Source organism: Mercenaria mercenaria, chromosome 6, assembly GCF_021730395.1.
Source record: "Mercenaria mercenaria strain notata chromosome 6, MADL_Memer_1, whole genome shotgun sequence".
NCBI classification, from domain to species: Eukaryota; Metazoa; Mollusca; class Bivalvia; order Venerida; family Veneridae; genus Mercenaria; species Mercenaria mercenaria.
Genome location: NC_069366.1, coordinates 23857016 through 23883400, shown reverse-complemented (window position 1 = coordinate 23883400; position 26385 = coordinate 23857016). Strand labels below are relative to the sequence as shown.

General features: G+C 34.8%; 2 protein-coding genes across 3 annotated transcripts in view; both read left to right on the top strand.

The window, feature by feature from the left end:
* LOC123549403 (uncharacterized) overlaps positions 1-12811 on the top strand; it is a 137630-nt gene extending 124819 nt beyond the window's left edge. The window contains exons 56-60 of the mRNA XM_053546709.1: positions 674-1009; positions 7521-7628; positions 8359-8469; positions 12126-12215; positions 12783-12811. Of these exons, the coding sequence (XP_053402684.1) occupies positions 674-1009; positions 7521-7628; positions 8359-8469; positions 12126-12215; positions 12783-12811 (674 nt within the window). The remainder of the gene's footprint in view (positions 1-673; positions 1010-7520; positions 7629-8358; positions 8470-12125; positions 12216-12782) is intronic.
* A 148-nt stretch (positions 12812-12959) lies between these two features.
* The window catches only part of LOC123549407 (uncharacterized), a 113510-nt gene continuing 100084 nt past the window's right edge, over positions 12960-26385 (top strand). The window contains exons 1-8 of one of the 2 annotated variants that reach the window (XM_053545414.1): positions 12960-13257; positions 14046-14741; positions 15489-15548; positions 16085-16182; positions 17786-18032; positions 18321-18593; positions 20195-20320; positions 22211-22404. In XM_053545414.1, the coding sequence (XP_053401389.1) occupies positions 12963-13257; positions 14046-14741; positions 15489-15548; positions 16085-16182; positions 17786-18032; positions 18321-18593; positions 20195-20320; positions 22211-22404 (1989 nt within the window). In that variant the 5' untranslated portion in view covers positions 12960-12962. Of the gene's footprint in view, positions 13258-14045; positions 14745-15488; positions 15549-16084; positions 16183-17785; positions 18033-18320; positions 18594-20194; positions 20321-22210; positions 22405-26385 lie in introns of both variants that reach the window. The other variant, XM_045337473.2, reaches the window with a different exon arrangement.

Genomic DNA, 26385 nt, shown 5'->3' with positions numbered 1-26385 from the left:
CTCTTGTCTAGAAACAACTAGCGACAGATGAGCACCTAATCAGGACATCATTCAGAGTACAAGACCAAATTTCCCGCTTAGCTCAGTAGGGAGAGTGTTAGTCTACGGATCGTGGGGTCGAGAGTTCGATCCCCGGGCGGGGCGTATGTTCTCTGTGACGATTTGATAACAGACATTGTGTCTGAAATCATTCGTCCTCCACCTCTGATAATTAATGTGGGGAAATTGGCTGTTACTTGCGGAGAACAGGTTTGTACTGGTACAGAATCCAGGAACACTGGTAAGGTTAACTGCCCTCCGTTACATGACTGTAATACTGTTGAAAAACGGCGTTAACGACATCTGTTATTTTGAAGAATTGTAAGTTACCAATTTTGTTGTGTTGAGCCTGAAATCCATCCGGTCAAGATCATTAATGGCCGATGAGTTTTCAACAGTATATATATTAAACCTCACGTCTTCTGCTGCAGTAGGAACTAAGACAACTATTATGTCGTAAATGTTTTACTAGTGCATGCTTTATCCCACGTGTTAAAACTCTATATATCGTCATTTCCCCAAAGTTACTCATTGACAGAAATTATTTCATTCAGAGAAAACCAATTGTACTCAAGATGTTATATTTTTACACAACATATTTCAACCCCACATTTCTAATATCTCTTTTTTTCAGGCGGATATTTGAAAAGTAACACCACAGAACCTGGCAATTATATTGTTTCACCGTTGTTTGATGTATACACGGATTCATGTGTTACACTCGGCTTTGCCAACACAGCAACCTATACTGCACGGGTAAAAATCGTTGGCGGTAATGGACAGACTGTTACTACCACAGACTTGCTTGAAGTTCCAGTTTCTTCATACAGAACCTTTCATCTGGACATCCAAACAGGGACTCAGCTTCGGCTTTTATTCGAAGCTTACATGACCTTTGTCCCTTACCGTGTAGAGCCTGAGTTCAACTTGTTTAACATCCTGGTTGTCAACGGTTCCTGTGCGAGTCCTGGTAAATACTTATCAAGTTGCCTTCTCCAAAACGAGGATCTCTTATTAAGTTCCGTTATAAATCATTCTAATGAATCAATGATGGTAAAAGAATTTTCTTCAGTTTAAAAAATGTTTTGATTTGCTTTGGTGTTTCCTTCAAAATGATATTGAAAAGTTATTTCCAATGTAAATCCCATCCATTTTGTACTTAAATCTCAGTTTTTGTCAGCAAAAAATCAAATTTTCGCAACAAAATATTTTGATAATATTGAAGTGGAATATTGTACTGTACTGCATATTGATTACATGGGCGGTGCAGAGAATATTTTAATCTTCGGTTGGTTTTCGGTACATTCAGTATAGTTATAGGGTACAGAAAGTAACCAGCAATTAAAATGGTTTATATTTAAAGCGTGCATACGCATGTACGCAAGTCACGATAGCTCAGTGGTCATCGTCAATAGCTTGGAACATGGAGGTCTTAAGATCGGAACCGTTCAGAGTCTGTGCTTTTTTTCACAAATTTCAAGAAACACTTTGCACATGTACATTTTTATGCAATGTTCCCTTCATTGATTTTTCACAAGTAATTTTTTATTTATTTTTATCTTTTTTTTTTTTAATTTCTCATTTTTAATATATGCTTATGTTGTTTCTATTCACAGTTCATTTCACTACATTACAAGTTTCATACATATAAATTATAACTAGCTAAAGTAAATTCATCATTCAGTTTCACTCGCAGTGTCGGCACTGTATAAATCATATTAACTATTAAAAATGAAAAATAAAAGTTTTCTCCCTAATGGTCTCGAACCAGCGATTTCCAGCATTTGAGTCATGTGCTGTAACCACTGAGCCACAGATACGAACGACAAGTACCTGTTTCACTTACAATTCTAATAATGAAATTTGGTCACCTAACCAAAAAATCTTTCCGTAAAACATACGAATAGCACCAAAGTTGGGCCGAATATTATAGAAACGAATGCACAGAGCATGTAATGTATGCACATTTTACAGGTTAAAAAATAGCACAATACTTTTATATTTTTCCTTGGTTGAAATAAAAATTCCCATGTAACCCATTGAAGACATTTCGGGCCATTCGTTTTTAAAAATATTTGTAACACTTTAAAACATCCTACTTCCACCCTATAATCCCCTTTGAATGTATACAATTGTTATCTTTGAAACTTAAAGAAAAACCATGATATGGATTTTCATCAAACATTAGATTTTAAACGGTTTCAAACTAAGATGATAGTATTTGTCAAAACAAGGCCTTTTACAAAGAACATGATATTTATAATTGCATGAGTATGTTATTTTGAAACCTTTGCATGATCTCTCTCTCTCTCTTTCTCTCTCTCTCTGTCTCTCTCTCTCTCTCTCTCTCTATATATATATATATTCCGGCTATTCTGTCGTTCATTTCGCATGAACACCGAAAAAGTCATTTCATTTCTTAATTATAATGTAGGGATAACGCACGTTTTTTCGTGTTATAACATCTGCAGAGTTGCAGGGATTGGTTGGTACCCGAGCCCGTTAGGGCGAGGTTACCAACGATTCCTGAGGGATTCTGAAGATGTTATAACACGAAAAGAACATGCGCTAACGTTATTCTAGCATAAAACGCGGAAAAACCAGGTAAATGAATATATTGTCCCTCAACGTCATTAAAGACAGGAATTAAATATGGCGGACAGTGGATACGTACTTTTTATCGCTGTGAGATTTTTATTCAATAAAGTACATTTTACGGTTGGATCTAAACGTTTATCTACTTTGGATTGATACTTGATCTTATTGCAAACGAATTCTTGTGGTTTTGAAAGTGTTTGTGAAGTGTTTATGGAGTTTAATTCAGACTTTTACTCGGTACCTACACAAAATCGATTTGAAATTCTCAGGGAGCGGGAAATGGATAACCAAGAAAACGGTAACAATACAGTTAGCCCTAGGCAGAACTTTATATCAGGGTCGATAGATGATAAATTATTACAAATGTATGATGAATTGCAATATATTAGGAACGAACAATTGAACTGTAGTAGAGGTTTAGCTAACTTTCGTAATCATTTAGTGCAGATGGATTCAAAAGTGCAGCAGGTAGCCAGAGTGACAGACTTGTAAACTGAAATAATGAAAGGGCTTGCCTACAAAACTATTGACTTAGAAGCAAGGTCCAGACGTAAAAATGTGATCTTCAGAGGGGTCACAGAAAGCAGGGATGAGAATTGCTATGAATTAGTGTGTGAATTGTTACAACACAAATTAGACATTGATCTTCGGGAGGTATATATTGCGCGTGCGCACAGAATAGGTGCCCGTGTTCAAGGCAGGAACTTTAACAAGCGCCCAATAATAGCAAATTTTAGAGATTACGGCGATGTTGAGTACATTCTCGGTAGTGCGAGCAAGCTGAAAAATTTTCCCGGTTTCTCCATTGACAGTGACTATCCAAAAGAAATTCAGCAAGCGCGTTCCCGCCTTTGGCCGCTGCTCAAGAGATACCGTGAGGAGCACCCGAGAATTAAGGCTAGTTGTGTTTTTCCACCAAAGATCGTGGCAGACGGACGCGTCATACATGATGCATTCCCCAACTGGCAACGATATGTGAATTCTGACAGGCTGTTTGACGTTCACACATTAAGCAGCCCGGATATGACCGACCAGATTCGCCAAGGTAGTGAACAAATCATTTCACAACATCAGATAGTAAACCCTGTTCAGAGTTTTCCACCAATTGCTCCAAGCCAAAGTCAGGTAGCGCAAGCCGGTACACAAGCGCTGGGAACCAACCTTGTGCAACAGAACTGTCCTACTTCGGTTATTAACTGCAGGAACACTGGACCTCCCCCGCATTACCCGGTAACAAGTTTGCAAGAATCATCTTACATAAACCTCCCTCCCGCCCGGATACACCTCTATTTTTTATTCGAAAAGTCGAGCTAAAAATGTAACAGATTAAACTCTTCCATTTTAACTTTACTAAATTCGCTACGTTTGTACACGTTTCAAAATATACGTGCAAGCAGAAATATATAAGTGCATGTAATTAATTATAAATATATGTAACGCACAAATATGTAGGTGAACATATACATATATGGATACGCACGTCTGTGTATATACGACTCCTTTCAATGACGTGTGGATTTTGAAATTCATGCATTTGCAAGTGCTATTTGAGAACCTATACTATTGATTTAAATTTTCAAATGCATTCCTAATTACAAGTGCATATTACACGTGTTTTGTACAAGAAAGGTGGAACATTTAGGAACAATGAAAACAATAAGACAATGAGCAAACATAAGAGTGCTTGTAGTCTTACCTTGAAATAAATTCACCCTTTTTCCCAGCATTTTTTGTCTCTGTAATGTTAGAGAATGATCAAAATTATTAGACCTTATTTCTATTTTTTACGGAATGAATCGTATTTCAGCTTCCAAGTTAAATCAAATGCAGATAATTGAAATTTTCACGACAAATTGCAATCTGACGACGACAGGGACTGAGTCTGGGCTTATAAATCGACAGGGGGTGACCTCGGTAAACTATCCATATCTTTCTTAAAACGGATAAATTCACCCTTTTTCCCAGCATTTTTTTTTTTCATTCATTAGACGGGCACTAGTGCTTTTGTGTTTTAATGTGTCTTTGTATTTTCTATGAGAAGTAGTAAATCACCAAAGTAACACGTTTTATCTATGAAAACGTACAACGAAACGGTCCGATGACTGTATCTACATCTTCATAGTGTGTGACCAAGGCGTAGCTAATACATCGCAAAAATACCCGCCGAGTATTAGTAAAAATCCGTTAGAAAACAAGGTTGAGCGATGGCTTAACTAATACTGGTTTGAGCCTTTCTTAGTGCTAGAGTTGAAAAACTGGCCATATGTGGTACGTGAACATCTATGGTATAAATTAATTAAACTTGGGCTTAGGGGAAATATTTTAAACATTATAAAATCTGTGTATGGCTCCGTGAAATCAAGAGTTAAGTATTGTAATCAATTAGGTGACGAATATACATGTATGTTAGGTGTAAGACAGGGTGAATGCCTGTCCCCTTTCCTTTTTTCCATGCTAATCAACGATCTTGAAGATTCTTTTATCAATAACAATATGGAAGGTTTAGATATGGACACTTTTAAAGTCTTCTTGCTATTATACGCTGATGATATAGTCATATTTACAAATAATGCTGTAGAATTACAAAAAAGTATCGATTTATTATACGAATATTGTTGTATGTGGAAACTAAAAGTTAATGTTGCTAAAACAAAAATTATGCTTTTTCGAAGAGGAGGGGCCTTTCCTAGGGACACACTGTTTTATTATAATGGACAGCCTGTAGAAATAGTGAACAAATTTAGTTATCTAGGTATTGTTTTTACGCCTGGTGGTTCTGTGAGTAGTGCTTTAGATACTTTATCGGGTCAAGCCCTTAAAGCTATCTTTAAGTTAAACAAATATTTGTATAAGTTTACATATATATCACCATGTCATAAGCTAGAATTATTCGATAAACTTGTTTCCCCTATCTTAAACTATTGCTGTGAAGTATTGTGTTTTTCTAATAACTTGTCTTTAGAAAGGGTTCACATGCAATTTTGTAAAAAAATACTTGGAGTCAAGAAAACTACACAAAACGATTTCATTTATGGCGAATTAGGTCGATATTCATTCAAAACTATTCATATGTTTCGTGTCATTAAATATTGGTTGAGAATTTTAAGATTAAGTGGAAATAAGTACGTATATTTAGCATACAATATGTTAAAAAGTGATTTTGAACATAATCCAAATAAAAGTAATTGGCGCAGTTATTTAAAAGACTTGCTATGTTCTCTTGGTTTTGCAGAGGCTTGGATTTATCAAGGTGTAGGGGATGACAAAGTATTCCTTTCGTTGGTAAAGCAACGATTAAATGATCAATTTGTTCAAAAATGGCATGAAAGAATACAAAATTCTAGCAGGGCTTTATTTTATAAGACTATTTCGAGTTTTCGTTTTCAACCATACTTAGATTGTTTTAATATTAATAAGTTTTGTCAAGCTTTAACTCGTTTAAGAGTATCATCCCATAGATTGCAAATCGAAGCTGGTAGATGGAATAGACCTCAACGTACACCCATATCTGACAGAAAATGCATACTCTGTGGCAAATTAGAAGATGAATATCACTTTATTATTGAATGCACGTTATACCAAGAGTTAAGACAGCGATATATACCTCGTAGATTTTGGATAAGACCGAACATGTTTAAATTTACTGAACTTATGATGTCAGAAAACAAAGCTTTAATAAAAAATCTTGGTATTTATACACATACAGCCTTTAAGACAAGAAACACACTTTTATATAGTTAATTCTTCAAGGACTCATCATAAATATGTATAACCTATATTTTCTATTGGCACAGTAAAGTATCTTGATTGTTTCCATCTAATTTTACGTTTACTGACCAATGATACGATACTATATTACAGAACTTGTACTTTCTCTTTTAAATTTTTATTTAGGGTATAAATAATTTGACCTTATTTTTCGCTGATTTCGAATAAGGTCTTCCAAAGCTAAATGTTGTTAAATGTAAATCATATGTAGGATAGCTAGTCTTGTATTTTTATTTTCGACAAGGCTTGGCATCCATATTGTAGTACATAATATTATGTACTGTGTATTATATTTGTACTTATATAGCTAAAGTGGCATTGTGTTGTTGTTGTCTTTTTGTAGTTGTTTCTGTTCAAATGTGGTTTTCAAATGTGTTACATAATAACGAGTTAAACTGATTGTGGAACTACTTTTTGTAATCGGCTTACCAGCCTCGTTGCTATCCTGCTTCCTGGTAAATATTAAACAAAAAGGTGAAATGTCGCAGTAATGTTAATTTATTTGAATGTATTCTTCTAAGACATTATTTTGGTAACTTCTTTCTATCTTCTACCGGCCTTCTCCGGGTGAATACATGTACTTACCTCATCTAATAGGGTTTCTTTTAAACGCAATGTCAGTTTTGCTAGTCGAATGTGTTATATATGTCATTGTATATATATTTCTTTTGTACACTGTCCGCTGTTGTATTTGTGACTATGTATGTCATCATGGGCTTTTTAGCCTATTTGATTTGAAATAAAATGTCTGTCATTAAATCTCCATGAAATGCGCGGTAATGTCTACGTTGTTTTTTTTCAAGTTGACGTCATTTCCTTTTGTATTGTCCGTTTTTGGGCCGTAATACGTTTACGCTTTGCCACGGAACGCGCATGTATAAAAAGGTGTTATAACAGCACGTGAGCGCGAGAATCTCTCTGTTAACACACGTTTTCTCTCCTGAAAGTAATCCTGCAGCATACAGTACGGAAGGTACAATAAGGAATTTAAAAGGTACAATACGGATTTTTTTTTGCCTGGTCATATTTAATTGTGAAATAGAAGCCGACTTTTTTACACAATTTATAAAGGTATATAATAAAAATCTATATTGCTTTATTGCTAATTCATCTAGGGTTATCGTGTGATGAAAATGACCTCGAGTGTGACGGAGAATGTGTTGCACCCTATTTCATATGTGATGGTATACGTCAGTGTGAAGATGGGAGTGACGAAAAGTGTGGTAAGATTAATTAACACAGTAATAACTATAATCGTTATAAAAATAAACAAAACGCCGCTGTAAAATCACGAATCTAATTTCATATATTGTTGGCCAAATGAATATTTGAATTATCGTTATTTAAGAAAATCACCAAAAACAGTCCAGCCTTTGCCTGTTTCTCTTCTTCGTCCGTCTGTCACCCTTTGTCCGTCTGTCTCAGTTTGTCTGTTTATTTGCCTTTGCCCATCTATCACCCTTCGTCCATTTGTCGACCGTCTGTTTCGGCCTATCATCATATCTTTTGATTCAGGTTAATCGCCGGCCGTTTATCAACATATTTTTGTTATTGCAACCATTAATTCTTTAACAATCGCCAAAGCTTTACTAAAATTTTTAACTTTTTATTTTTTCCGACGTCAAAGATGAATTAGAGGGCAGACCAAGAACAGTAACTCTTTTCTTTTATAATGCATTATGTCATTCGCAAGTAGTATTAGAGTTCACATTTTTAAAATGTTAGGTGCATTTAATTTTGAATACACTAACAAAAGATTATATGTTGGGCAAGACTGCATCTATTGTGATAGAGATATGATCCTTGCGTTAGTCAAAGTCACCATACTGTACTTTTCACACATAAGAGACGTCGTTTATAAAGAAATTTTCAAAGAACTTATATTTCACTAACCCGTCCAAGCGTTGCTATAAAGCGTGCAATTTTAATTACATTGTATATATACTTTTACAGAATGTGGCAGGAATACTTTCAACTGTACAGTATTGGAAGAATGTGTGACGTCATCTTTACAGTGTGATGGATTCGAAGACTGTACAGACGGCAGCGACGAAGAAGACTGCGGTAAGCCTTATGAATAGATCAAACGTACCTAAGGAGGTGGTATACCTTGTTATCAGGGTAAATTCAATGCTCTTTCTATTACTTATTTAAAACGTAGCGATTTATTGTATTTCGTATAATTGAATGTTTTAGCTGCTGCAATCTCAAGTTCGTTGATCTCTGTCCTTTCTTGTACAATTTTTATCCGAGTTTGAAGTGCATGACTCCAAATGTATTTTATATTAAATGAAGATGGAAATTATAAAAAATAATTAAAATAACACCTTTTAGTGTTTTTCGGTTTCACTGTATTCCTTGGTTTTCTAATTGGTAGTGTTACTAGTAAGCGGGTTAGCTTTCTAGAATAAGCTGAAAATGTATATGCCGCGGGGTAGGGCTTGTGTTTTTTTAGTAATGCATTTTCTCTCATTTTTAAACAACTGTGTACAATAACGGGTTTTCGACGGTTTAGTGCCATTCTGGTATTGACCAACAGCGAAAATTAGGGTAATGTTATTAGCAGAACACTTTTACATGGTACCCTATTAATCATAGCGTTTAAAGTAACCATGTGCCTTGCTTTTTATCGTATTTTCGTAAAAAAGATATTAGAAAAAATATTCAGTGTTCGTTCAGTGAAGCTTCAAAACATTTTATTTCTAAGTAAATATTATAGTAGACCAGTGTCAACGCCTTTGAAGTTTACAATTAGATAAATAGGTAACGAGTTTCATTTATATGGTATATTAATTTAATCCAAGAAATCATTTTTACTACTAAAATCTGAACAATTTTAGAGCCTAGTTTAAGTGTACAAGTACCAAAGTCATACCAACAGCATTTAATGTAACTATGTAATTGATCATTATTGAGAACGACAGACTCTTAAATATTTAGGCAAATATTGGCTGTTTAGAAATTATTCAGATAAAGCAAATGCTAAGAATAACGTACTTTCAAGATAATAGGTATTAATTTTGCGCGGTAACTTACACGTAAAGTCATGATGCCAATGACGTCATTTTAAGGGAGCAATGTTTTGTAGCTTTTTTTGCGGTATTTTATAAATTATGTCAGAATTATTTAAATCCATTAAGTATCAGATCAGAGACAGGTTAATGATTCTTTTAGTTTGTCGTTAATGTTGTCGTAAATCGTCACGTTAGCGTCCGGTTGGGCATGCGCACATGCTAATTTTAAGGTAACCTACCTCCTTAAGAAACATTATATTGTCGTTGGATAAATTTATCACGAGGGTGCAGCTATGACGAAATAATTTTGACTTACAAACTGTGATTGTGTTGCATAATAGGATTCGGAGTGTCTTGAGAAACAAGTCTTGGCGTGTTTAAATACTGTTGTGCATATAGATTACGACCGGTATTCATAAAAATGATAATAGTGAATATGAAATATGTGAAAAATGAAACCCGACTCATCTACATGCCAAAATTTACAAAATACACGTAGTATACCTGAAAGAATTGCGAGAAGATATAATATGAGCCGCACCATGAGAAAACCAACATAGTGGCTTTGCGACCGGTATGGATCCGACCAGGCTGTGCATCTTTAGAATTTACTCTAGCATTATAAAAATAAAACCAAAATGTTTCATATCTACGTAAACGAAGAAAGATATTGCTGTTAATCTAATGATTAAATTCTTGAATTTGTTTTTACTTTTAATGATTTCTGTTTGACCGGATTAATACAACACCGTTTTCATAATGAAAATTTCAAATATGCTTTGTATACAAAGGCAGCCACTCCGGCAGCCAAATAATCGTCACTGGGAGTGTCCTGTCCTGTAAGAATTTCTTACAGTGTGTCCCTTTTACTTTATATTTTGTTTAAGCATTTTCAGCGCGTGTAATGTGTCATACCATGTTGACATAATTCTTGTCGCCCATTCTTCATTGGAAAGCGATAAAGAAATTCTGAAGTATTGAATTATCATGGGGCTTTGAAAACTGAAAACGCATAAGAAATCTTCCGTAGCTAGAAGCTGACACAGTAGTGTGTGTAGATGATGATCGTATCAAAAAAGAAAGTCAGACTGTCATACTTCACTATTATGTTTATGTCATATGAAAATATGTTTTAACACGCTAGGCATATGCGTAGGAGCGAGTATACCTTTGTGTTTGTATGAAAACATTGAACACATATTTCTGTTTTAAGACATTGAATAGATATATAAAGATACACAATAATTATAAAAGATATAATATTGCAACACATTACACGCCATACTCTAGCATGTATTATTGATAAAATCAGTGATAAGCATAATTGTTTTATCACTGAGGTAATAAAATTTAGCCGCATGACCGCAGAATAGGGATGTCCGCAAAATAGCAATTCACCCAGAATTCTTTCGAACAAATATTTTAAGGTAGTTCTGCACGTTTGATAAACCGGAAGTGATGGCGTAACGTCATTTATCCGGAAAACGTAGAATAATGCCTGGATTTGGCGTACGGAAACGAAAATCACTTTATGAGTTAAGGGCAACCTGAGAGACTATGTATTTAAATGGCACTGTTACTATCTTTCTAAAGCAAAAGTATATGATATTAAAACATCTTACACGTTAATTAGCTTGAAATAGGCGGTTCACTTTAATCATAGCCAGTTATCTAAAAATTCAACACACGGACCTATACATTTTATTTCACTAAATTTTATAGGCCATATGTTTATTTACGACTGTGAGAAGTTTCATTAAAATCTACGTTGTAGAAAAAATTCTATTCGCGAAAATGTTATGAAAATTGCGTTTTTCCCATAGACTCCCATTATGAAAAATTGCGCGAGGTTGAAATTTTTCAAATCAGTCTAGCAAAAAATCAAGCATACGACCCTATCTTTTTTATTTGCTGAATTTTCTTAGTATACTCGGAAGTTTTGAAAAATCAGAGTCTAATGAAATTCTACATTCAGTTGTAGAAAAAAATCGATCCTAACGTGCAGAACTACCTTAAATTTAGCGGATAGAATGAATATTTATGTTTTACATACAATTATTATAGTTGCATCGGAAAAATTATTGTAGGATTGAACAAATTTGTTTGAAAACATTGAATAAATATTTTGTCACATTGCATATTTTTTTTTTAGTTTTGCAATAAATATTTCAAAAGATAGAAAAATATATGAAACATTAAAAACAATATTTCTGTTTTACAATAAATATTTTAAGACATTAAATGAATATATAAAGATACACAATAATTATAGAAGATATAATATTGCAACACATTACACGCCGTATTACTTACATCGTTTTTGCAGACGCTCAAAGCGGAATTGTAGTGATGCGCTCGGTATTATATTCTTTTTATGAAATATATTCAAACAAACACGGTGGTTTTAATACTCATCTTACGGAAAGAGACAACTCGGAATGCAAGGAAAGGCCAAATGCAAATCAGAAATCGGGTTTAAAAGAATTATATGATACTAAATAAACGTTACATAAGTCTGCAAGTTATATCTCTTCCAAAATATTGGGGGGGGGGGGGGGGGGGACTATAGTTCGGTCCCCTATTCTAGCTTTGGTGGTAGCAGTCCCCCTTCCACCCGGCTCCTACGCCTATGTTAGGCACTGTCTTCGTTTATAAAAGAATTTCTACGACATTGATCAGTTTTGTTTTCCGTTATATTTTGTGTAGGTCCAGACGTGAGTTGCAGTTTTCGAAGAGGGTCGAACTGGGATTGTGGGTACCAGCTCTATAATGCTCGTCAGATTTATTATGCTCATGGTACAAATATTCTTATGTTATACGTGAAACACGTTCTGAGCCCATATCGAAATAAGTACTACATTTTGTTGACACATTTTGTTTCGTCTTTTATAAGTACAATACCTCCTTTTTACGATTTACAAATTCTGAAGGTATATATAATTATAACAATCTGGTCCAAATTTCACGAAAAAGTTATTGATAATTAGTTATGTCTGATATTTCAATTGCTTGTTTGTCTTCCATGTTGACTTTTCCTCTATATCAGGCCCGTTTATGACTATTTCATAGATCAAAACTGAATAGATCTGAATTTTACAAAAAATGAAGTATAGAAATAAGAAATATACTTAAACAAACACTTAAGTTCGTTATATCTTGCTTAAAATGTAATATCGTTTTGCATTACTGAAATAAGTATTGCAGACAAATACTACTAACCATGGTATAATTTAGCTATAAATACATTGTTATAGAAAAACAATAACACAAGCAAAAGCAGGATTTTAAAATCACTGACTTAACTAAGTACATTGTACTAATTAATTACTTTAATTTTTTCATAATATTGGGACCTGATTGTAGGATCTCCTTGCATTCATTTTGATAAATGACAATAATTCTTTTTCAAAACTTGCTTTTTAGTGAAAGATTAAAAAAAATCTCGAGAAACTATCTGAAAACAATGGTTCAGATGCGATATTTTCGGTTGATGTATTGCACTTGTTTCTATCTTTCAAGTTTTATCTTTTGACAGGATTGCAAATGTCGTCTCAACTAGCATACATTACGTCACCGGAAGTTAATATAACCAAGGACAGCTGTCTTACCATTGATATCGGAGACAGCAGACAATTAGAATTTAGAATATCATCTTATGATGGTGAAATGTATACAATTCTATATCAAAACACTTCATATTATGGTGACTTTGTTATACCAGTGGATATTGCACCCGGGTATTACAAAGGTGTTACAATTGAAACACAATCGAACAGAGCATTTTATTGGCATTATGCCATAATCAAAAGCATCGACCTCTATGATTTGACTTGCCAAGGTAAGAAATTTGTTTTGCGAATGGGTTTTCCTTTCCTTCTTGTTAGGGACACAATGTAATGTCGTGATGCGATGTACTAGTTTTTTACGTTGTCAGAATACGCAAGGTTCCATTTGAGGCCCTATATCAGACACAAGTGTATACCTGGGTAGAACCACCGACATGCTTAAAGTAAGCTGGATGGCCTCCTGATATGAAAGAGAATCCTACTCCACAAGCGATATTCCTTAGGTTTTTTGACGACGACCTTAACAAATCGTGCAGGATTACAATTTGTGTAATCTTTTAAAAAAAGCCGTAATGTCTTTTTCTTTAAACATTTATGAGAACGTCGCTTTACAGAAGCAGTAGTGTATTCTTTAATCAGAAAGCATTTGTGTTGAAAACATGGAAAAAAATTGCTAGGAAAGTCTTATTCCTTACGTGATTTTCAGTGTCTTCAACGTAGATAGTTATGATGATATTTATAGGTTATTAACTTTGTATGTGGATATATGCACGAGTTCTGCAGCGGTTACATTGCGCGACCTTAAGAGCGCAATATTATCCGCGAAAAAAAACGAGTGCATATATCCACATACAAAGTTGATAACCTGTTTATTACGTACCCAGTATCAAATAATTAATTTATGTCTAAATTATCGTTCTGTAACGAAAGACAGGACATATTTGAAAAGAAATTCTCCGAAGATGTAAAGAATATGTTATTGCACTATTGAAGGTACGTGTACTTACTATTGTACAAATGACATGGGTTTGAATGTTTTGTTTCTATAATATTACTACAGAACTGAGAACAACATTTTCAACGACACCATCATGGCAGGAAACAACATACCCTCCCAGGAACACTACTTACCCTCCCAGGAATACAACATACCCTCCCAGGAATACAACATACCCTCCCAGGAATACTACATACCCTCCTAGGAATATAACATACCCTCCCAGGAATACTACATATCCTCCCAGGAATACAACATACCCTCCCAGGAATATAACATACCCTCCCAGGAATACAACATACCCTCCCAGGAACACTACTTACCCTCCCAGGAATACAACATACCCTCCCAGGAATACAACATACCCTCCCAGGAATACTACATACCCTCCCAGGAATATAACATACCCTCCCAGGAATACTACATACCCTCCCAGGAATATAACATACCCTCCCAGGAATATAACATACCCTCCCAGGAATACTACATACCCTCCCAGGAATATAACATACCCTCTCAGGAATACTACATATCCTCCCAGGAATACTACATACCCTCCCAGGAATACTACTTACTCGGCACCATTTTCGACCCCTAGTGCCGATTCTAGAACGACTGGTACAACACAAGAACGCACTACCTTACCAGCATGGGCTACAACACCAACATTAGTATGGACACGTACTACCAAACGACGGGGGTATACAAATAAGACGACAAAAAAAGTCTCAACCGTACCATGGTGGAACAGAACAACAGGTGGTATCTATCTCCGCTTTTAAATTTTGTTAAACAACAAACAAACAACTCATGTGTGCAGTTGTGTTATTGAAATGGAAGGTAAATAAAGATAAAGACTTATAAACATGACAAACAGATGGGCCATATTTTAATCCAATAAATTCTCAATGAAACATTGCAAATTGTTATCAATGGTTGGTATCAAAATAAACCTAAACAACTGCTGAAAAACTGACATAATTTACATTTACATTTAGTAAGCAAACTCACACTAAGTGAGGCCCAGAAAGGGATATGTAAAACGTTGACTGTACGAACGTTGACTGATGATAAATTCTACCATTTGGCCATTTACAAAATTTTCTTCATAGTATCATATTGAAACTTTCCCAAAAATGCTGCAGTAATCATTCCGGATCAAGTAATAATGTGACCTAACGTCAGGCCTTCATATGTTGACAGTGATCATGCGAAAATCATCCTCTTCCCCAATAATATTGGACAAATATTTTTTAAACAGACAAATGCAAGTCGTTTATTTATGCAGAAAATTTACCAATTTTGTTTTTGTTTACACCAGTTGGTAACTCGACTTTATCATCTGTCCGAGTTTATCATCAGTACCAGTATTATATTTCGTTTTGCAATTAACAGTAAATCTTCATTAAGAATGATGTTTTTTTCACACACATTGTATAATGTTTTGGTAGAATATTGAGTTGATCTGTGTTGTATTATTATTATTATTTTGTTTATTTGCAAAAGCCTGGACACCATGGGGGTTTTCGTCCAACGCATCAACAACTACGCAGATTTCTCTACCAGGTACATTTCTTCCTGGATAACTCATTGAAGATTGTGGTTTTTTATTCAAATGTTGTGAAAGTTATGTTATTTCAGTATATAACCTGTAGCTCAGTAACTTCAGGGAGTTATTTTGAAAACAAATTCAGCATCAATAATTCGATCTGATATGAATAAATTGAATTCTGAGGAGGTGAATGTTACTTTCACTCAAAACAAAATACAAGGTCATTTGCTGAATATCTGACAGAAAATTTAAAATATTCGAACGAAACTTTAGCCAAAATTAGCATGTAATGAGACGAAGGTATTCGGGGATAAAGTCTCTTCAAAATACTATCACAGGAATCAGAAAGAAACGTTCCAATTATATCAAACTGTTCGTCAATTCTGTTTTAAATCGTGAAATATCCTACAGTCTGTGTATATTTGTATCTGTCCAGAATTGACAGAATATATGTTGTTTCAAAATAGTCGAATACACTACTGCTGATTTACGTTTTATCAATGCATAGAAAGCATTAAATGTATTGACCGAATTTTTTTTCTTATTTCAGACGATTTTCCACAGCTTTATATCAATAAGCCGGATCCGGTATCGTTCGGAGTCTCCTTAATCTTATCGTGTATTATTGATCATGACCCAAAATACAAGGTAAGGAAATCCTGTTACGTATGTTATATCAATAGAACTCGCAATTCGGCGAGTGCAGTATTTGTTTCAGATGATGCATGAAAGTAACAGACAATCTATATCATGCCATTTCACAGACGTTAAGCAAGTTTTTATGCACCGTTTGATGACATACAACAGAGAAAAAGAAAATCGGCAGACGGGTTCACACCGATCAGTGTTGGAGAGAAGTTTCACCAATTACCTAAAAAGACACAGTCAAAAGGACCTTCTCTATTGAAAAAAAAGTAAACACTAGTCTAATTAAAAGTAGAAAACAAAGAACAAAAAAAAATCACTTGGATTGTTTATAGAAAACACACTTGACCTTACAAAAGAAGCAAATAACAGCAGTACTTATTCTAACAAATTCTCTGCTAAAGGGCTATAAAATTTTATGAAGCAATATATTATATGGCCAATTCCAATAAATCCTTTCTCGTATATCTCCACTTTTTTCGTAAAAGCTGCCTTTGTGAAGAAATGTTGGTATAGGCCAAACCAATTATCCATAGATACTGGCCATAAACATTTAAATGTATATGGTATCCTTTTGTTTTACCTTCCAAAGTTTCTTCACATCGGAAAAGTAAACGTTACACCACTGTTAAAAAAAACGACACTTGCTATCCAGCAAACTTTAGGCTTGCTGCCTGAGCATGCCATCTTGACAAAGTTCTTGTTCAGATTTTCTACTTTAATCGAAACTTTCAAGTTTACATCACAACATACTTTTTGATCTACAACACGACCCCCCCCCCCCCCCCACCTTTTGAATACGCAGCACCATTTTTGTCACCTTGCATTACCATAAGATGGCTTCAGTGCGTTCAATATAAATGTTTCAGTGACTACTCCACTTATTTCGGTGTTTCCAATACACAGCCAAGTTTAGGTTTGAGGTGGGGAGGTTGAATAGCATAGAAACGGTACAATATATTTTCGTTTTACATGTTCCAATGTATTTCTATACTCCTTCAAGAAATACTAACCCTATAACCCTTTGCCACTTCAATGTTCATTTTGGTACGAATAATTTCAGATCGTGTTTTTTTCCCGTCATGCTACAGTACTCCTGAACGATCTGTCCCATAATGTTGATGTCAAGCCTTGCTTGTCTAGGAGTTCGGTTATTAAGTCAAGGAGGGAATTTTTACCTACGTAAACTTTCTCTCCCTTCTACCACGTTTCGCAAGTAAGATGACGTATATATTATCTATTTTCAAACTCTTGATATTTGGGATGTTACTTATAGCTCATGTTCCTACTTGCACCAGTGTAACACTTATACGGCATTATATGTTAATATGTGAGGTGTTCTTTCTGCTTGAAGACTTGTACTGCTAGACAACAGTGTTGTGCAAATTGAAATGTATAAGTATAGATAAGTAAGTAAAGTATATAAAATTCTAGAAGCATAATGATATAAGCCTCGCCACTCACGCCGTTAACCTATAGCTTCAGCTTGAGCAGAACTTTGCTTTTTCAAAAACTTTGAATGAACTTTACACCAGAGAGTAAGAAATGATAATACTTTCACGTTATTTGACAATGCTGATAACTACATGTCAAGTTATCCTTTCAGCTGATCCTGAGCTGGTTCAGTGGCGACACAGAAATTTCTAGACAAAACGACATAATGGTTGGTGAGGAAGACCAAACAAAGTTCAAAATAGTAATGAATAACGACAACGTTGGTGTAACATATTATAACTTAACGGTAAACGACGTCACTGACGTTGATGTTCGGAAATATTTTACCTGTGTTGCTGACGTCATCGGTTACTATCCTATTAACTTTCTTAAGGACAGTACAAGGATTGAGATTGAAGGTAATTTTATTCGTGTTATACTTCCATGACTAAGTATTCTCTTCATGTACATAACTTCCGAAGAAAAAACAACACAAAACAATCTATTTCGAAGTCTAAATACTCTGCAAGTTAAAAATTGTATCTTCATGCATGCATTTAAGGCAGTAGAATTATGATAGGATTCAATCATTTAGCACATGACGCATATTACTTCGTATATAAATGAATTATCGACTTACAATGAACTGCAAACTTTACATGTGCTAATGTATATTAATTTAGACTGTTGTTGTATAAACATTTAAGATGACGGCTGCCAGACCCTTGGAAACAGTGAAATCGAGATGTTTTGTAAATCAGTCGGTTATAGACGTGTAACAGTGCCAACTGCATCAGGATCGCAAACAATGGGCCGAGTCTCCGAAGTATTTTATTCTTTACAAAATTTGTTAGAAAGGGCGAAGGTGTTTGGACAGCACCATTGTTTTAATCCTCTGAAAGAACTGGCCTGTGGTCTTCATACCAGTCGGTGTCAGTCTGGAAAATTGGTCAAACCTGTATGCAGGGAACATTGTCAGGGTACATATATCTTAAGTATTAAGGTAGCTGTACATATTTGGATCAGTTTGTTTCTTGCAATGTAGACTTTGATTAAAGTTTAGCCTGCTGGCGACAAGTGATTCTGCTTTTGCGACCTGTCCACAGCAAGATTAGCCTGCACATCCATGCAGGCTGATTATGGTCTGCACTGTTCGCTATTCAATCAGTAAATTTTCAGTGAACAACTCTTCGAATAATGAATGATATGGCCCAAATTAAACGGTGGACCAGTCAGTTTTTGAAATTTAGCAGGCTAAGTGTTATCTCCTAGTTTATACAAAGACAGTTCGGCAAGTAAAAAAAAAGGGTCTTGTGCTTGATATTTCTTGTATCATCATTTTAGGTCGGCTATTCAAAGAATAGGTATAGCTATTGGACTCACCCGTGCGTCGGCGTCCGGGTCGGCGTCTGCGTTCCGATTTGGTAAAGTTTTTGTATGTCAGCTGGTATCTCTGTAACCTCTGGGGGAATGGATTGAAACTTCACACACTGATTAACTGTGATAAATTGACTTCCGCTGCACAGGTTTCATGACTCTATCTTGCTTTTTTGTTTACAAAATTATGTCCCTTTCTCGATGTAAGCCGGTATCTCAGTATCCACTAATGGGTATGGATTGAAACTTCACACACTTGTGCATCGTAAAGAGCTGATAAGCATTGTGCAGGTTCCATAACCCTGTTTTGCATTTTTATAACATTATGCCCCTTTTTAAAAGCTTCAGTATCAATTCAATTGACATATTTTGTAAGTAAGCTGGTATCTCAGTAACCACTGATAATGGATTGGAACTTCACACAATATTTACCTAAAAAAACTGACTTGCGTTTTGCATTTTTTTTTTACAAAATTATGCCCCTTTTTCGACTTAGAAACTTTGAATTAAGGTTTTATATGTAAGCTGGTATCTCAGTAGTCACCTATGTGAATGGATTGAAACTTGAAACACTTGTTCACTGTAACATGTAGTACACAGGTTCCATAACTCTGCTTTGCATTTTTACAAAAGTTTACCTTTCTTCGACTTAGCAGTGTTTGTTAAATCTTTTTGTGTAAGCTGATATCTCAGTACCCACTCATGGGAATGGATTGAAACATCACATACTTGTTCACAGTGATGATCTGACATACAGTCTATAGGTTTCATTACTTTGCTCAGCATTTTTACAGAATTATGCTCAGTTTTAAATTGGCTGTTTTTGTTAAGATTTTGTATGCAAGCTGATATCTCAGTACTTACTAATGGGAATGGATGAAAACTTCACACACTTGTCCATTGTCATGAGCTGACATGCATTTTCCAGGTACCATAATCCTGTTTTGCAGTTTTACAAATCATGCCCCATTTTCGACTTTTATATTCATTCATTTGACAACTGTTGAAAAGCCATGTTAAGCAGTGCTTTGCTGTCCTCCAACATCTTATGTTTTAAATATGTTTTATCATTTCAGCTAAGAACCGACTCAGAATTTATTCTTCTTGTCATTCGACTTTCCTACAGTGAAAAGAGACATTTTTGTTAATTTTCACAATTGTCGGTATTGTCGGTATTACTACATTCCATTTTATTACATTTCAGAAATTGCCGATGTTTGTATGGAGGTGCCGTTCGCTATAGTGAGTAATAACAACAGTGACCTTCACTATTACTGCAAATATTTACCATCGTTAACAGATTCGCCGGACTGTACAGAAATGTGGCTCGGTAAGTCTTTATATGGCATTTGGTACACGATTTCTTATAGTTTGTTTCGCTTTTGAGAGTAATTCAGGATCCTTTTTCTGTTATTTTTGTCAAGAACCAGAGCAGTGCCCATGCCTTAAGTATCTTAAGCAATGAAATGGGTCCAATTACTAAGATAACTATATCTTAGACTAGCTGACAAACTAAATAGAATATTCTTTGTTTAAATGTAGAGCTGTTGTGACCTTCATATCTCATACATATAGAATTTTTCTCGGCTACCTCGCCTAAATGATTCGTGTATCAATGATACGTAAATGATTTTAATTATGAGCTAGATAATTTCAGGGATCAGACAAATCATTCAATGATTTAAAATAACGATTTTCAGTTGATGAAAGTTAGTTCAAACTCGTATATGCTGGAGATACTATACTTGACTGGTCCCTTTGTTGAAGTTCTGTTGAGACGATGTTTTTTAGTCAACAAAAAACGAGTCCTATCGCATTGATGTTCAGACTGTGTAAATCAGTTTGTTTGTCCTGAATCCTGAATGCTTAGCGCCTATATGCTATCATACATAGCATTATACATAGCATTCAAATAACACATAGATATAAACCCGATACATTGGCTATACTTTACCTGTAACGCTGAACCTCGTCAGTAGGTGGGCACTCCCCTACTGTCTCAGTAGAGTACAAATTTATGTGTCTCGGCTTTCTTATTTATAGCTTATATTTGCTATCGTATGTAGAAGTATCTATAGTATTCGACCATCCCGTAAAGGTATAACTTCAATGCAAAGCCCTTATGCTCGAACCTGCATCTCTTCTTTAAAGGTGAAATGTCATTGCCATATATCTAACTATATACAGCTTAGCAGATGTGTGCTTTGATTTGTACTATTTATAGAAGTTGGTTCTGATTGACCCATAATATTTTAAAACGAGTACTTGCTCTGAAAAGAGTCGTCCTCTTTAATTATTACATGTAAATATTATATATTGTGTGATACCAGGTTCCAGCTATCACTGTTATAAACCCAATTCAGCCATAATTGATCCAAATCCTATTGCTATAACTATAGCAATGATTGAATGAAACGGAGTCAAGCACTATCTGTGATTAGGTCTTTGGTAAGTAAGAATTTGACATAGTCCCGTAACGAATAAGAGAGTCACGATATACTTCTTGTACTTGAGAATGAACTATTAATGAACAAATGGACCGTCACCATAGGTCAGATTTAGTCATATATGAGCCGTGCCATGAGAAAACCAACATAGTGGCTTTGCGACCAGCATGGATCCAGACCAGCCTGCGCATCCGCGCAGTCTGGTCAGGATCCATGCTGTTCACTTTCAAAGCCTATTGCAATTAAAGAAACTGTAAGCGAACAGTATGGATCCTGACAAGACTGCGCGGACGCACAGGCCGGTCTGGATCCATGCTGGTCGCAGACCCACTGTGTTGATTTTCTCATGGCACGGCTCATATATTTGATTATCAATGCCTTAGTTGCGTCTACCAGTGTGCATGAATAAAACAATGACAAACGAGAGCATGAAATAAAAGAAAGGATAATAAAAAGTAAAGCAAATCTACCATGACTCATTGCAGTTGTGGAACGCCTGTGTAAATTACAGAGTACGTTATAAACCGGATTCAAGCGATCTGAATGACAAGTATCTTTAATCTACAGATTTTGTAACCTTGGAAAAACTTGACCTTCCCTTTAATTAGTATAATTTCATATTATACACTAAATGCGAGAGGACATTCAATCTTTTTGCGTATTTTTGTAGTTCGCTTCAACTGACCATCTCTTCCGGACATGCATTGTAGAACGCTTCAGCACTGCAATGAGCAGCATTGAAACACATCACTAGATATTAAAAATATTTTCAGGATGTGAAGTAAATATGACGCTCGGGACTAATGACACGCCAGCGTCTATACGACTGCGTTCAGAGAATCATCCAAACCAGGCTCCTTCTTCTTCACCTTGTAACTATTACATAAAGGCATCACCGTTCTACATACTAAATTTAACTGTAGAAAACATAACGCTAGGCGAAGACTGCAGTATCAGCTATTTAATGGTAATGTTTCTTTCTTGTGAAATTCTGAAATCTTTAAATATTATTCTAACACTATTCGATTCATCTTCATATTAAACAAAGAAGACTGAAAACAGTGAATTAATATACATGGACAACAATTCACTGTCCTGACATCACAATTATTACGCCAAGCGTTAAACGGCATAGCGGCGCACTGGGAAAGAAACCGATTGAAATTATTTAATGAATGCCGTCAAGGCTGTACTTTAAAGTCCTTGGTAATGTGTTAGAATCGAAATGATATATCTCATTTTGTGATTTGCTCTTGGATAAAATCATTGTTTGTCATACAGATACGTATTATTATATAATTCCTTCGCATCTGAACTCCAAACAATGATTTATTCAGCGACAAATCACTAAATGAGATTTATTATTTCTTAATCATTTTATAGTGAAAAACAAACCATATCTGCATAAACTGGATCCAATCTGTCACCATATTTTGTGGTCAGACATAACAAAATGTATAGAAGACGCACAAGCCTACATAAAACACATGTGGCACACCAAATTCATGTAATAACAAAGGCCGCTTTGGAAAGTTACCTTTGATTGTGCATACATATCAGAGCTTAAAGTGGAATGCGCCTAATTAGAAGTTGTTGGGTTCCGTTTCGAAATTTTGTTTAATGTAAAATTCAGCATATCCCTCATAGGATGCGTACTTTACATTTTTGATATTTCTGTAACTTTTTTCTCTACAAACCTTCAAACAGGACCATTGACGTCCATTTTTGATGAACCATAATTTCACGTCCGTCAGATTGTTTTCGTAAATCGTTCTGTTCAGTCAACAAGTATCGATTTGCTTGTTTCTCATCATATTTTCATTTAGAAATGTCTTTGAAATGGTGTATAATTTGTGAAGATCATTTTAACGTTGAACTCAATATTAACGTTGAAGTGACGTCAGAGCGACAAATATGACGTTTAGTTTTGAATAAAAAGTTCGCGTTAATCTTGTCTCATGTAAAATCCAAACGATAGAATTTGACAAAAAACTAACATGATGATGAAAACTTTATTTTCTGTCAATTGAAGGAATAAAATTACCGACTTCATTTTCGCGGAAAAATTACCCCCAAATCGCAGGATAGCGCAATTGAGTATTTTTTCATGTATCTCCTCCTTTCAGGATAAACTCTACTATTTTATTTTTGCTAGTAAAATTAAATCAAAATAGCCTTTAAAACTCGGTTACATTAGTGAAATAATTTCTCTGTAGAACTCTAAATTTTTATGTTTAGATTATACTTAATATTTGAGAATGCGACAAAATCAACACCCCATTACCCTTTGCGCTGAAGTACATTACTCTACTACTACCCCAAATAAAAAAATATGCGTAATTCAATGGATTTTGTGATTCTCGTGATCAAGACAAACTCATTTTTAAACTATTTTAAGTAGAATTTAATTTTTTACAACTATTAATAATTTCATTCAACGTTACAAGTGAAATGATTTATCTCGCAAGTTAATAATAATACATGAAAACTCATGTATCGATGCGCATAACATTGTTAATATTTACAAAAAAAAACACAAAAAAACAAACAAACAAAAAACAAACAAACAAAAAACATAAAACACACACACAAAAAAAAACAACACACGACAGAATATAATGAAAATCCTTTCTTTGAGTTATCTCAACACGTACCTGTATAGAATTCCATCAGAGGCAGCTATTTCCGTGACGTATTATCTATGCGTAAAAATTGTTACATAAAGCAAACAAATATAGGCCTACATTATAAATATATGCCATAAATATCTTATTAGTTAATATAGGTGTCTTCTAAATGAAGCAGATTGGAACGACAGAAAATAATACTGGGGTAAACATAACCTGGCCAACCTCGGCACAGTACGAAAAAAGTAAAACGTAGGTGAAAATGAGAAATATGCATTTCAACATAACACATAACTCGGAAAAAGGTGCTATTACAACTTTTTAAAATTTAGAAAGCGTTTATTTTATTATAACATCATGTTCGAGTAAACATTATTTTATCTTGCTTTATTACAAATTTTACGTTTTGGAATTATTTCGATTGTTTGGAGAGTAGTCGAGCGCCCCGATTTCGAATAAAGTGCATCCTCCTGAATAACCGCGGGAAAACAGCATATTTGTTGTACGGAGGCTGTTGCTCTGAAAAAGTTCATTTATTTAGCAACTTGGCTAGATAGAAACACTGTCCTTTGCAAAGAGGTTTCAGCTCTCCGGAGATGTGTGTAAAAATGTTATCCTTGTATTCATAGACACATAAAAGAAACATATTCCATACATTATATTGTTTCCTAATATTAGAAACATAAGAAATAAAGAGTAAAGACGTGATCAGAGGTGGTGACCGAACTTGCGATCCATAGATCTGGGCTCCTTCTACTGAGCTAAGCGGATTGGGGCAAAAGAAAGAAAGAAAGAAAACAGCGGTTGTGCCTGTCAAATTATGTGAACGTATGCGTGGTGCGGGTAATTAACCGGGCAAGCCCATGTCAACTTATCTTATGGTCAGATGTTACTAGGGCGGTGAAGTAAGAAACGAAATAGTAAAAATGTAAGACCCTGGGAGGTGCGTGTCTGTGTGCATGCGTGAGTGTATGCGTACTTAGGGAGGGTTAGGGATAATATTAAGAAAAACAAGATACCCTTGGAGGGGCGGTTGAGTCAAGGGTCTTACGTCTGAAATCACAACCATTAGAATATTTGAATCTGTTGTATAATATTGATCAATGATATTGTACAGTAATGATGCTTTCTGTTTGTGTTTCAAGTGTGAAAACTCCGAACAATAAACACAATTGCATATGCAAATATTCTTCATGTTAGCTGTGTTTTACAACGGAAAACATGTTTATTGTCACTTTGAATAAGAAAAATATGAAAAAAATAAGCTTTATCATATAGAAAGTATATTTCAAAGCGACTTTCAAAAATAACATTATCAGCAATTTTAGCAAAGTTTTCGTATTGACGTATGTTATACATTCTGCATATTCAAACCATTTCGCAATGAAGTCGCCAATTTTACAGTTATGAAGACCTCTTTTGAAAGGAAAACCCTCTTTCTCACGTTCCGTGATTCGTTTCACGCCTGTAGTGAACACCTGATGAATGAGAATGTAAAATACTAAGATTTGAAAAGAGATATATCAGAAAAACAGCGAAACTAAAATATGTTGTGATTTGGGGGTAGGGGTAGCGTAACGTAATTTTACGCGAAAATGAATTCGGTGACCCCATAATTTTATTCCTTCAATCGACAGAAAATAAAGTTTTCATCATCATGTTAGTTTTTTGTCAAATTCTATCGTTTGGATTTTACATGAGACAAAATTAACGCGAACAATTTATTCAAAACTAAACGTCATTTTTGTCGCTCTGACGTCACTTTAACGTAAATATCGACTTCAACGTTAAAATAATCTTCACAAATTATACACCTTTTCAAAGACATTTTTAAATGAAAATATGATGAGAAACAAGCAAATCGATACTTGTTGACTGAACAGAACGATTTACGAAAACAATCTGACGGACGTGAAATTATGGTTCATCAAAAATGGACGTCAATGGTTGTGTTAGAAGGTTTGTAGAGAAAAAAAAGTTACAGAAATATCAAAAAGGTAAAATACGCATCCTATGAGGAATATGCTGATTTTTATATTAAACAAAATTTCGAAACGGAACCCAACAACTTTTAATTAGGCGCATTTCACCTTAAAAGCCTTAAAAGCCCAGTGTGGCTTAGAAGAAATAAAAATATTTTAACTAGACAATCATAATATCAAACAAACAGAGTAAATTAGCATCTTTACTTCCTTAAGAAAAGCAAACAATTAGGCAAATTGACGTACTTAAGTCAGTTAACAAGCTTAAGTATTTTATTTGAAATCGGGGTAAGTAGAGAAAAGTCAAGTCTAAAGCATCTGGGTAATTATTGGAACATT